We start from the raw sequence: 13,223 nt of genomic DNA on the forward strand, positions 1-13,223 counted from the left end.
TCATCCATCCATCCATCTCTATATCTATATTCTTTATTAGGATTTTACAACATGAACTAACCTTATTTTTCATATATTAAGCAGTTATATTAAAAAGATTTGAAATATTACAGTTTAAATCAAATTTAACATTACAGAGTAATGTTAAATTTCATTGTCATAATTTCATTTTGTTTTAAGAAACAATAATAATAAAAAATATATATATGAAACGATAATAAAAGATTATGCCTTCATAACATAATACGTTTTATTAAGAATTTCATCCTTTTAACATATAGTTTATTCTTTATTATGATATAAGAATAGTTGTATAATTCTTATTAATTCATAATTATTCATTTTGGGTGAATTGAACAACATAACATTTTACAAAATTGTATATGTTATATATATATAAAGAAACAATGTACAATAATGAAAAATATAAATGAAACAATAATACAAGACTATGCCTTCATAAAGTAATGAGTTTTATTAAGAATTTTATCCTTTTAATATAGCTTTTTCTTCTTTATTATGATATGAGAACAGTTGCATCATCCTGACATTTTAGACATTTCCCTTTGGAACTACAAATTCTCACCTCAGAGGCATTGGACTTCTCTGTATTCTGTAAGCCCTTGAACAGAAGTAGCGGGTACTGGAAACTAAGAAAGGCCAGACAGGCAATCTGAGGAAGACTGCTGAACAGCGCAAAGTACTTATAGATCTGCAGACATGGAGAAAGAACAGACAATCAATTTCAAACAGCATCAAATGTTCACAGCCATTTCTTTGGCTATATTACCCACAATATCTTCCACACATATTCTGTGCAAACCAATCATGGAATTGTACTCAGAATTTATACAACCCAAACAAGGCTTTCTTTATTTTGCCCTAAAATAATTCAATGGCTTCCAGCATGAACCCAGCCAGCCAGTTTTTGCAGTTCGCTCCCTTTGTTTTCTTGCTACTGGTGCTTTTTCTTTAGTTCTGACAGAAACTAAAGTGATTAACTGAAGGGAAGCTCCATGGTGAGATCCCAAGAAGCAGAACAAATCGTTTTGCAGTTTGACCATTCATTTAGGAGACACGAGGACAATGGGAACAAAACCGGTTTAGGTTAATAAACTTATCTGTGAGTCTTATTCAACATCCTCTATAAACACAGAGGGAAACTAAACTTAGAACCCAGATAAAATGTGCTGTAAATACTCAGGCAATGTTTTAGATACATATAATAACTTGTACCTGTGGCGTTTTGGGACAGTCCACCTTCTGCCAGACCAGAACTCCGAAGTGTGTCCACGACAGCAGGCTTCCCAGAACGTAACCGACCTTGTTATGCAGCGTACCACAGGCCAGAAGAGGGTAGTATAAAGCGGGATAGTACAAAAGAGCCAGGATCATCCAGAACTCTACAGAAACAAAGAACAAAATAGTGGATTCAGGTACAGACATGTAATAATTAGGCCTAAATGTAAAATAACACTGTTGTTATGTTAATTGATTAACATTAATGACTTAGCAGCAGGTATTTATAGGCTGCTGTCACTTTAAGACCGAATGCACGGATCCAATATAATGATACACATCTATGGGTGTGATATTGACAAAAATATTGATATTTTCTGGGATTTTGTCGATAACGATGATCAGACGATATTTATAATAAAACGTTAATATATGAAATGCATTTTAAAATTCAAAATTCAAATTACATAAACTTATTTTTAGTGTCAATTGACTTCAATTTGGGTCCTGTTCCTCATACAAAACTATTGAATTGCTTCAGAAGACTTGAAATACTGCGTTACAGTCGTATTAGAAATTATTACTGTTTTTGTTATTTATGCTATTTTTTGTAATCTAGATGCTCACAGATTTATTCTTTAGAGCTCATGATCAATAAGTTATGATAACTAACATGTTTTTAAATTGCTTTAACTCATCAAAATAAGTTAAACAAATTTTAACTTTTTTATAAGTTATACAAGATTCAACAATTTTTTTAAGTCAGTTTAAATGTCTTAAGTTGAAATTACTTAAATTTGTAAGTAAAATCAACTTAAGGCAGCAATTTTTAAACTTTTTTTTTTACAGTATACCAAATGGTACCAGTCATTTAACACTCATTTTTAAAGAACCAATAACTGTTAAAAGTCTGAATATCAATAAAAAAAGACAAAATATTGGTCAAAACTACCATTTTCTAAGTATTTAATAGTTACAGTACTTTTATCTCATTTTTTGAGCACGCTGCTCTGATTCTCAATTAACATTCATTATTCTTTAGCATTTCTTCTTTTGTGTTCAACTCAAGAAGGAAACTCAGATTTGGAACGATGGGAGGGGAGTAAATGATGGCAGAATCGTTCTTTTAACCTCAGATTGCTCCAGGAGGATTGTGTACTGCAAGTTACTTTGAGTAAAATGACTACTTGCTCATATGATTTTTTAAATTTCGGAAACAGCAAAACATGTCACGTGATTGAGAATGAGGAGAATAACAATAGTGTCCCATCGACACTAACAGACTTATGTCTCAAAATGTCCCTATTAAAGCACCAAATAGTTACACAATCTAGAATTATGTATAATGTCTGAGGCCCTGTTTGCTAAAGAAACAAAAAATGCAGGCGATAATCCAATTACAAAACACAACTAAGAAGGACTAGCAGTACAGAGGGGTGAAAAGATCAGGTAGGGTGCTACTTTTCATCCTCTTGTGTGAACTGAGCCTACTTTGGATAGGTGCCATCTTGTGAATAGAGAGAGTGTTCAATGTTCATTCGATAGCACCAGTGCAGGGTGAGACACTATTCCCCCCTATCCCTGCAAACCAATGCATTTCCCAAACACTTTGGTAGCCTGAAATCTTTCTAACAGCATTGATTTACATTATGATCAAAAAGAATCTTCTTTTTGAATCTTTAAAAAAGTACGGATAAGTGCAAAATGTTGGCGGATCAAGGTTAGCTCCGTGTGGGAATCGACCCAGCAACCAGAGAACATTGCATATTCAGATATTCATAAAACAAAATATTCTGGAGGCCATGAAATGTTTGTGAAAATGATCAAAAGTCCAGGCGGTGGCTGGCAACTAAAAAAAATAAAAAAATTGGTGGGGAAAGAGCTAATGACCCTACAAGTCTGATTAAAACATCAAAATATGAGGAAAATATTGTATATTTTTTCTTCAATATGAGGGAAGAACTAAACACTAAACTTGGTTAAGGTGTTTATCTGACAAAATTGTTTACTATGAAAAATGCAAAAAGCTCACAGGAAATTCATAATCTCTTTGTATGACAGCCTGGCCAAAAATCATGTCCACGCAATTTGGCATGTTTCATTTTTCAATTCTTCCACAACTACAATATGCTTTACAAAAATCTTTTACACATGTTTAAAAATATTTCAATAAAGAGTGAAGATGTCAGTTTTCCTAGACCGGAAATCACTTTTGGCCACTACTATCAATATTCATATATACTAAATGCATTTTACCACTTCTTAAAGTAAGACATCTGTCCGTCGTACCTTTGTTCACGGTGTCTTTAGTGAAAGGAAGTGGATGGTGACTGAGGACCATTCCGACCAGCTTGCAGAAGAGGACTCCATACACAGCTACGGCAAGACCCTTGTGTTGTGTGTGGTCTAAAAAGTTTACTGGGCTGAAATAAAAACAGAAAATTAGATTTGTTGGTGGTTGCCAGGGTGTTGCTAGGGTGTTTGTTTACATGGCAGATGTCAAACTGACCTGAGTAAACCCGTAAGTCCCCTCTGATTGACACCCAACTTCTGTCGTCTGGCCAGGATGGCAAGAACCAGCATGACCACCAGCTTTGGACATAAAGAGAGGACAATCTGTCAGTCTTACACCCCCCCCCCTGACTTTCTCTAATGGCCCACCAGAGCCTGGCGCTGCTGTGACGTCCACCTCTTCTTAACCTCTTCTGCATCACAGCTTCTTGGTTCAAATGGAAGCCCAGACCCCCATGAAACAAGGGCAGAGCTGTCTCAGTGTCTGGTGTGAGTAAGTGCCTGGGGGTCAGTGACCTGAAGTGACCTGTAACACTTTTAGGAAGCGTCACGGCCTAAGGTGACGTCCGAGTCCACATGGGTTCATCATAGTCAATTAGCATGTGGCTTTTTGTATCATATCAAAGAAAGCAAAAGGCTAGCAACTCAGTGGGAAGTCTGGCAGTTACAAAACGAATGACAACAAATGCATTGTATACTTTTTAAATGGTTTCTTTACACAAGTGCTAAGACAGTACCATGGTGTCAGGTGGAAATACTACGGTACTTTGCCAATGGTCAACTTATATAGAGTATTCAATGGCAAATGCTCATATCAAAATATAGGAATTAGCAGGGCTATTATAGTTAACTAAAACTAAAAGCATTAAAAAAAACACTTTTGTTACTGAAATAACATAAGACAAAAACACTTAAAATTATTTTATTTCAGCTAGTTTCCAAAGCAAATTTCTCATTTTCATTTAGTTTAATGATGTACTAAAACTGAAAGAAAAATTAATAAAAACTATTAATCACATCTAACAAAAGTTTGTGTGAGATTTTATATATATATACACACACATTAATATTATACATTTACAAACTTTTAGATTAGATGTGATTAATCGATTTGACAGCACTAATAAACTATTCATACATAATTAAAAGAAAACAAAATGACAAATTAATAACATTTCATCTACAACAAAAAAACTCAAATAAAAACAGAAAATATAAAACTAAAAACCATTCAAAATACAAATAAAAACTATAATAGTATATCACTATAGAAACTATATAGTATATATTAATACTAAAATAACACTGGGGATTAGGATGGCCGATATATATGACTATGCCAATATAGTGTTGCTAGGGTGTTCTGGATGGTTGCTAGGACGTTTCTAGGGTGTTGTGAGAGGTTGCAAGGGTGTTCTGGGTTGTTGCTAAGTCGTTGCTATGGTGTTATGGGTGGTTATGTATAGGCATAATTCAAAAGAGCCCAACCCCAAATTTCTATGATATTCCAATCCATGGATGTTTTTTTTTAATAAAAAATATTAATATGATTATAATAATAATAATAAATAAATAAAAATTCTATTTATTATTTAAAGGGAACTCACAGATATTGCAGCGATGCATATGTGGAAGAGGCCTTCTTCAGCTGTGGGGTCACATGGTTGGATAACTCTGAAAATGTCACAAACACAGTATTTATCATAAGCTGGTGAGACCCAGGCCGATTCCTCAGCCTGCACACGCTCCCTCCTTTCCTAAGCAACAGACCATTACTAACAAGAGCACTTTTACCGAACCTCTTCAAGTGAAGATTATTCATTTAAACCGATTGTCGTAGGTAATGTGACTGACGTGGAACGCCAGCGAACGGATCCGATCGCACTTCCGAGTAAACTGGAATGCTGGGATGGAATTAGGAAACCTCTAGATGAATGAAAAGGCCCTTATTTCATTTGATTTACTAACAGGGGAAGTCTTGGACGAAGCTAATATGTGACGCATTGAAGTAACCCTATCTTCACAGTTTGGTGTCTTGTTGCCGAAAAGTCTCTTGCATATGTGAAAAGAATCAAAGATGAGATCAAAAAGAAAATCTCGGCATGGATCGCAGTGATGGATGTGTATATCACTTTCAGCTGAAATATAATCAGATATGTTTGCACACCTGTAGACTTGGAACCATATCAATGTTCTGGGTAGTGCATTATGGGATGGCAACAAGACTATACGACAAGCAGCAATAAAGATGATATCTAATGCATATCTGATTACCTTACCCATGTTATCAAGCTAAAATCAAAACTAAGTTAATGTCTAAACCCAGCGGACCCATGAATGCACCTTTATTTTATATAAGAAATGGAAATTATAATAACAGACAATACATGTATGTGTAATTTAGTATAAATTTTTATAAATATTATATTTAAAATTAATAACTACATATACACTACTGTACAAAAATATAGGGTCAGTGAGAGTGAAAGAAGTCTCTTCTGCTCACCAAGGCTGCATTTATTTGATCAAAAACACAGTAATTTTTATTATTGAAATATCTTCGTTCTATTTGAATGTTTTTAAAATTTAAAATTTATTCCCGTGATGTCAAAGCTGAATTTTCAGCATCATTACTCCAGTCTTTAGTGTCACATGATCCTTCAGAAATCATTCTAATATGCTGATTTCTGATTATCGTTATGAATGATGCAAACAGTTGCGCTGCTTAATATTTTTGTGGAAACACGAAAAACTTGATTCTTTGATGACTGCAAAGTTCAAAAGAACAGCATTTATTTGAAATAGAAATCTTTTGTAGCATTTTAAATGTCTTTACTGTCACTTTTGATCAATTTAATGCATCCTTGATGAATAGAAGTATGAATTTATTTACTTTTTAAATTACACATTTTTCATGTTCAGTTATAATGATGCAAAAATGTATTACAAACGTAAGTGAAATACATTCAAATTGGATTTTTTTCCCACATATAATGAAATCACAACACTTTAAATGATCGAGTTTAAAATTGACCCTAAAGAAACATCAATAAAACACCAAATTATGAATACTTACTCGACAGGAGGTTTGGTTGGCACTGCATTTTCGTACCATTCTGAGTAATCGTAGTCTTTCCCCGTTTCAGCACTCATGGTGCCAACCTACAGATGACAGAAGTTTCAGAGAGCTCCAATAACTTAGAGAACTGCCCAAATCACTTTTTCACACTCCCGTGGGACACAAATTCATTCAGGTTTAAAAAAAAAAAAAAAAAAAAAGTTTCCTCCAAAGTTTGGCAGCTGGAAACTGCTGGTTTGTGTTCTGTTCTTCAACCCCCTTGTTCAGGTGCCGTTACCACTGCGACCGAGAGCTGTGAGGAGCAATGTGACGGGTCCCTTTCTGGAGCATGCCAACCCAAAACGTCTTTACTTCAGCTTGGATCTCCTTTTCAGATTGGGGATTACCACCTCACTGGAAACCAGGAGAGAGAGAGGAAAGCAATGGAGAGCGAGAGAGAGAGAGAGAGAGAGAGAGAGGGGGTGAAAGCAATCCAGAGAGAAGTTTTCCTGATTTCCAGATGGGGCGTCCGATCTCTCCTGCCACCTGTAGTTCAGAGCGATTAGGTGGACTTCCAAGGGCCGTCCTGTGGCTGGTATTGAGAGGTTGAATGAGCGCTGGACTTATAAAACTCAGCCAAAGCAGGCTGGAGTGTGTGTGGGCCGAACGCGGACATATTCCAGCGTGATAACAGGGAAATTCATGTGTGTGAGCTTCAGTTATCAGGCTGTGGAGATTCCCAGAGGTGACTCAAAGTGTGTGAGGCATAAGGAAATCATTTCCATTAACCACACACACACGATGAATTGACAGGCAAGTGAAGAATCGAGTCAGGTGCAGTGTGTAACACTTTCTGAATCACACTGTAAAAAAACTGTGAAATTTACAGTAAAATAACAGCAGCTGTGGTTGCCAGAACTTCACTGTAAAAAATAAGCTAGCACCATTTTAGGTTTTACAAAAAAAAAAAAAAAAACTTATGATATAATATTAATATTCCATTCTACTAAAGCACTACTACCTCTACTAAAGTCTTTATGAACTTTTTGAAGCGTTAATGTTTTGGTTGCATTGAGCATCAGAAATCTGTCAGGTTTCATTAAGAATGTCTTAATTTGCATCTCGAACATAAATGAAAGTCAGAGTGGGACTTTTATTTTTGGGTGAACTAAATCTTTAAGATGGATAAATCCACTGTTGTCATTTTTCAGATCATATTATTAGAGACCAGAGAGCTAATAAGATCTATATGAACACGCGCACGCTAAAAAAATAACTCAGGCGAGTTAGACTAAGTTTAATTGAATTTAGAAACTCCTCTAAATGTCCAACATTACTGAACATTTAACATTTACATTATAACTAACAACATATTTCCCTTTACTGAAAAAACACATTAAATAATACTTTAATCGCTAAATTTACTCTCCTAAAGCGGTCCCTTGCAAAGCATGCTGGGAACTACAGATCCACTACCCAGATAGTTTTTTTTTTTTTTTTTAATGTTGCTGCAATTAGTTATAACAACTTAAAATTTGTTAACTTAATTAACTTTGGTAACTTAATTAAACTAAAGTTAACTAAACTTAATATTTTAAGTCAAGCACATACTTTAAGTAGAAACAACACATTATTTCTTATTCTAATGTTGAATTTTAAGTTGTGATAAATAATCACAGGAATCCTTTTTTACAGTGAATAAGTAAACGTCAGTTTTAAATATATTAGGTTGATTGAACAGTTAAATTAAGTTGTGACAATGTATAAAAAATCGTGTTACTTTAACTTATTCTAATTAATTAGCCTAAACTGAACAAGAGGCAAAAAATATACTTTGAGTGTACAAACTCCGACCACTTTGTCAGATTTGAATAAGCACACAAAATGTATTATATAATATTTAGTTACCTCCTATATCCAATACAAAGAGCTCCAGCCATATAAATGAAACTGAAGACCAGACTAGATACATTCTCCACATTTCATTTTTAATTATATCATTACATTTTGCCATTAATGCACAGCAAAGAGAGTTCACTGTGCAATTGTTTCAAGGCAGTTAAGCTCTTCTATGAATGAATGCTCTGCTATGATGCAAGGTGTGTTGCCACACCCATTTCCCCGCCCACCAACTGACCACGCCCCCTTCACAAGCATGAGGGACCCTTCAGCTGCATATTAAACTGATTATGCAGGGATTACAGTCAAATGCAATTTACAAATCCATTTCTAACAATGCTGAGAACTTCTCAAACCACATTCGTCCATCAGGAAAAAAACAAAGCAGGATTGACTAATAACAGTCGCAGAACAAAGAATGCTTTAAAGAGCTCTGATTACATCATGGAAATGTGGCTGAAAGTTTGCTTATATCTGGTTGGGAGAAGGTCAACGGTATTTTCCATTAAACGCCTTTGTGTGTAAGGTTCTGACGCATCTAGTTTCCAAATAACATTGACAATGGATTCCGAAACCTACCTGATCTACCTGAGAGATATACGAGGCTAGTTCCTTTCCTAGACTTCCTATCTGTCCTCTCCTATTTCAAAGAACCCAATGTAACTATTCCAAAAAAAGATATAGCGCACCATTCACTGGAGACATGAAGTTATCTCACAGCTATATTTATTTCCATAGTGAGTCAGGCTGACACATGTAGATTCTTGATCTGTGTAATATCCCTCCCACCGCACCATTCACACCATATTACATACTGGTGCTATTGTAACAAATAACCCAGACAGAATTACACTGCAATATCACGGACCGCCATTGTGGGTGGCCTTTGAAATGGTGTAGTGTGCTTAGAAGAGTCATTCTGGCATGGTTAAACCTAAATGGGATCCTGTCAGTGTCCACAGGAGCTCTTAACAAGGGTGAAACTGATTAAGGCGGCAACACCATGGAGCACACAACACAAGATGGATGCTGCATGTAATGACTTCATATCAGCCACCATCACTCAAGGGCTCTGGGGAAAACCTACAGAGAAAACTGTCTCCATGGTGCTAACATGACCGTGCCATCGACAGTAAAGCTTTTAGAGGATAATGAAGGTCAGGTGACAACCGAGACTGCCATTGCATTTAGCTGACAGTGAATTTCTAACTTAGAGTTGTTGTTGGAGTTGATTAAGATAAAAGTATAAGAGATGTGAACGATGAGAACTGAAAATGGCACATCTAAACAATCATTCCTCTCATATTCCAAACAATATAACTGTCTTTTTCTTAACAAAATCATAAAACGGGGCCACATAGCTTTTGTGGCCCCGCACATAGCAACATATTTACATATATGAATAATCATTTGAGGCGTACTGTATGTTACATACATAGCGAAAATAGCCTGCATTTGACCGAAATTCCAGAATTGTCAGCAAGATGACTATCTACATAGCGCAGTGAATGTTTCTATGGTTGTCAATGAATGAGACGCTAAATATCATTTTGGCTTTAATAAGATTTTCCCAATAAATAGGCAAGAATAAACCTGGTGTCTTCTCTGGTTCAAGTTCTTCCTGACAACAAAGAACTTGAATGCTGTATTTTTTTTTGTAGAAAAGGCACTGCCCATCTTTCACTGACCACAGTGATTTGACACACCTGATAACGTAATTAAGACTTCCCAACTCATAAATACAAACTTCCCAGGGGGACTTGAACCATCCTTATTTACTATCTGAAACAGAAAATATGGGCGTGGTAAATATCTGAATGCCCCTCCCCCTTTTAAAATAGCCAATAGGCTTTAGCTTACATCAAGTGCATCATGATTTGCTATCATTACTCAGTTTTTTGGAAATGTATAAAATATAAAATAAAATGAAATGAAATGAAAAAATAAGAAAAATGTGTCATTTTAAAGTCAGTAAACCTGTCCTAAGCCGATAAAAGGATATTTAGCTAGTATATATCAAATCTTTACTTGGTTCTTTATATCATTCCAAAATGTAAACTATACCTAAGCTCTAATCTGCTAAACGTGAATATAAGGCATGAAGATATTATTTAACAGCACAATTTTCTGTAAAGCTGCTTTGAAACAATGTGTATTGAGAAAAGCTACACAAATGAATCTGCCACATTACATTTTTCATTCAAATAGCATGTTATATTTAATTTTCTATTTTTTTTACATTTTCTGTGTATTACAAAATATGTGTTATAGGCTACATTACAAACTATCATAGTATTGTTATGGACTCGTCTCCTGTGAAAATGCAATTTTCAATGCTAATCTACCTGTTGCCACAATACCAGGGTGTTGCTAAGGTGTTCTGAGAGGCTTTTAGTAAGTTGCTACGCAGTTGCTAAGGTGTTCTTTCAGGTTAGCAGGCCAAAGGCACAGAAAAAAAAGCCCACCCCCAAATATGGAGAAATGGCTCAGGTCTCACCTTCACCATGCATATGGTTTTCTCAACGTTTCATCGTCGACAATAGTAAGTGTACAAGCTCAATCATCATTCAAGTTTGTAGCACAAAAGGGTGTGACGCCAAAGTTCAGCGTGTGTGAAATAGTTAAACGCCATTAACTAACGTTAGTTCTTCTTGAGGCGCATGTGCAAGTGGTTTTGTTACACGCCCAAATGATGCAATTGCTTTTGTTTGTTAACGAGTGTTTAAGGATGTTATATGCATTGCATTGGTTAGCTTAATGTTAATTAACATCGAAAGATGAGCAACGGAATGAATTTTCTGAATGAATGACGCAGTTAAATGTTTTTTACTAGGGTGTTTTTCAATGGCGCGTGTGAAAAGCAAGTTATTTTAATAACTTACCATCTCCTGACATCAGATGAAGACGCACAGATGGCGTGTGCGCGCGCACGTTCTTTCACCTGACCTTTAAGTACAATTATGAACGATCCATCATCACATTGTGCATCTTTGGTCAATGGTGGCCCACGTGCATTCATACTCAAAACAATCGATAATTTATGCAACTGTTTCATTGACATTGATATTTTTTTTTTTCGTGCTTTTTGTCTAATAGTTTTATATTTACTCTCCGCATTTTTTTTAAAAAATATATACATATCCATTTATTATAATTGTTTTATATTTTTTGTTGTGAGAAAGTACATTTTTTTATTTACAGTTTCCAATAGTTTCCCGATTCCCAATCTGTTCCTTTCTCAAATTTGTTTAAAAAAATACAATACTATTTTTTTCCAATAATAAAACAGAAACAATTTTTCCCATCAAACTGACTCAAACATCAAAAAAATCACTTCTTACCTTGAATCAAAGAGATGCAGTGCAAAATTCCTCTAAATGCAGTATATTCCGTAAGTTTCTTCAGCAAAGTGTATTTATAGGTATCATCACACACTTGGGTTACCTACTTTAACTTTTGCAATAACCATATGTTCAATGTTTTGAAGGTGGATAAGGATTTTTCTGAACACTGCATGCCTCTCTGCAGACTTTGACCCTTTTTTTGCAGTGGCCACAATATCTTGGTAACGAACTTCGGCAAGAAAAAAGACACAAGGAAAGTGCTGTTGTAAGATAGGACACCTCTTGGCTGAAGTTCAAAGCAGTGGCCTTTGATCACTGATACGAAACATCACCGAGGGAAATTGATACATGCTTTGCTCTGCATTCACATAGTATTGGATAGTTGGATCAAAGTTTTTTTGTGCAGGACTACAAACCATACAAAACATTTGTATCTTATTGCATTTGAACACAAACACATTGTAAAGACCATTGGATGAAGCTTTATAGTCCCTTTTAATTGTCTCTGGGAACAAGTAACCTTGCAACATCTGTTGACTCTTTACGTCAAGCAGATTGACCTTCTGACTTTAGCTATAGCAACAGAACAAAACTTATAAATATGCACTGCATGTTCTATATATATATAGGCGTGATAAGTCCTTCAGACTAGATCTCAAGGAAGTCACTATACTTTCAATGATTCTATAAAAACAATAAACCATTTTGTAATATAGTATTTATTTTATGCCTTTTAAGGACAATGCGGACCTGGTTAATCCAGATTCAGACCAAATGGACAGTGTGAATGCAGTTAATCCAGATCAAGATCTTGAGGTCGAATTGCACACATCCGATGACAGTCCTCCGTCTTTCTCCTCAAAGTGCAATTCATTCGCCTATAAAACAACCCGGGATCATTCTCGACCAGTGGTGTAGTCTAGTTTTTTGTAGTGAGTATACTGTGATATTACTCCGCCCTCCACCCGTGTGAAAACTTGTGTGATATTCCTTTAAAATTATGTTTTAATAGATTTGATTATTATTATTATTTTAAAAATTAGGCTACATCTTACTATGCAATTTCTTTAATAATTCCTTCGAGTTACTTTCTTTCTCTCTACAAACTTTTATTATGGTGGGTTGTAAATTAAAGACATTTGAGCTTCTGTGTGTTTTAATAAACTATTATTATTATTATTAGGCCTACTTGAAGTATACTCTACTGTGCAATAGTAATATATTTCTGTTATATTTTCTTCGTTATACAAAACTTTTATTTTGACAGGTTGTCATGAAGACTTTAAAGTTTGTGAGTGTATATGATACGAATGAATGACGATAGTTTTATCAAATGAAATGGTAAAATTCTTGTAAAGTGACTCTCATAAAAGGTCTGCGATGAAGTTCAA

The 13,223-nt window shown here is 35.1% G+C and overlaps 1 protein-coding gene across 1 annotated transcript in view; it reads right to left on the reverse strand.

The window, feature by feature from the left end:
* Positions 1–12,032, reverse strand: part of stra6 (signaling receptor and transporter of retinol STRA6) — a 30,049-nt gene extending 18,017 nt beyond the window's left edge. Inside the window, exons 1-7 of the mRNA XM_056265026.1 lie at positions 11,830–12,032; positions 6,608–6,693; positions 5,139–5,205; positions 3,749–3,831; positions 3,529–3,662; positions 1,237–1,403; positions 587–712 (exon numbers count right to left, since the gene is read on the reverse strand). Coding sequence (XP_056121001.1) covers positions 587–712; positions 1,237–1,403; positions 3,529–3,662; positions 3,749–3,831; positions 5,139–5,205; positions 6,608–6,684 — 654 coding nt within the window. The 5' untranslated portion in view covers positions 6,685–6,693; positions 11,830–12,032. The remainder of the gene's footprint in view (positions 1–586; positions 713–1,236; positions 1,404–3,528; positions 3,663–3,748; positions 3,832–5,138; positions 5,206–6,607; positions 6,694–11,829) is intronic.
* Between the last annotated feature and the right edge of the window lie 1,191 nt (positions 12,033–13,223).

This window comes from Rhinichthys klamathensis, unplaced genomic scaffold (assembly GCF_029890125.1).
Source record: "Rhinichthys klamathensis goyatoka isolate OS25496 unplaced genomic scaffold, OSU_Roscu_1.1 h1tg000228l_1, whole genome shotgun sequence".
Lineage (NCBI taxonomy): Eukaryota > Metazoa > Chordata > Actinopteri > Cypriniformes > Leuciscidae > Rhinichthys > Rhinichthys klamathensis.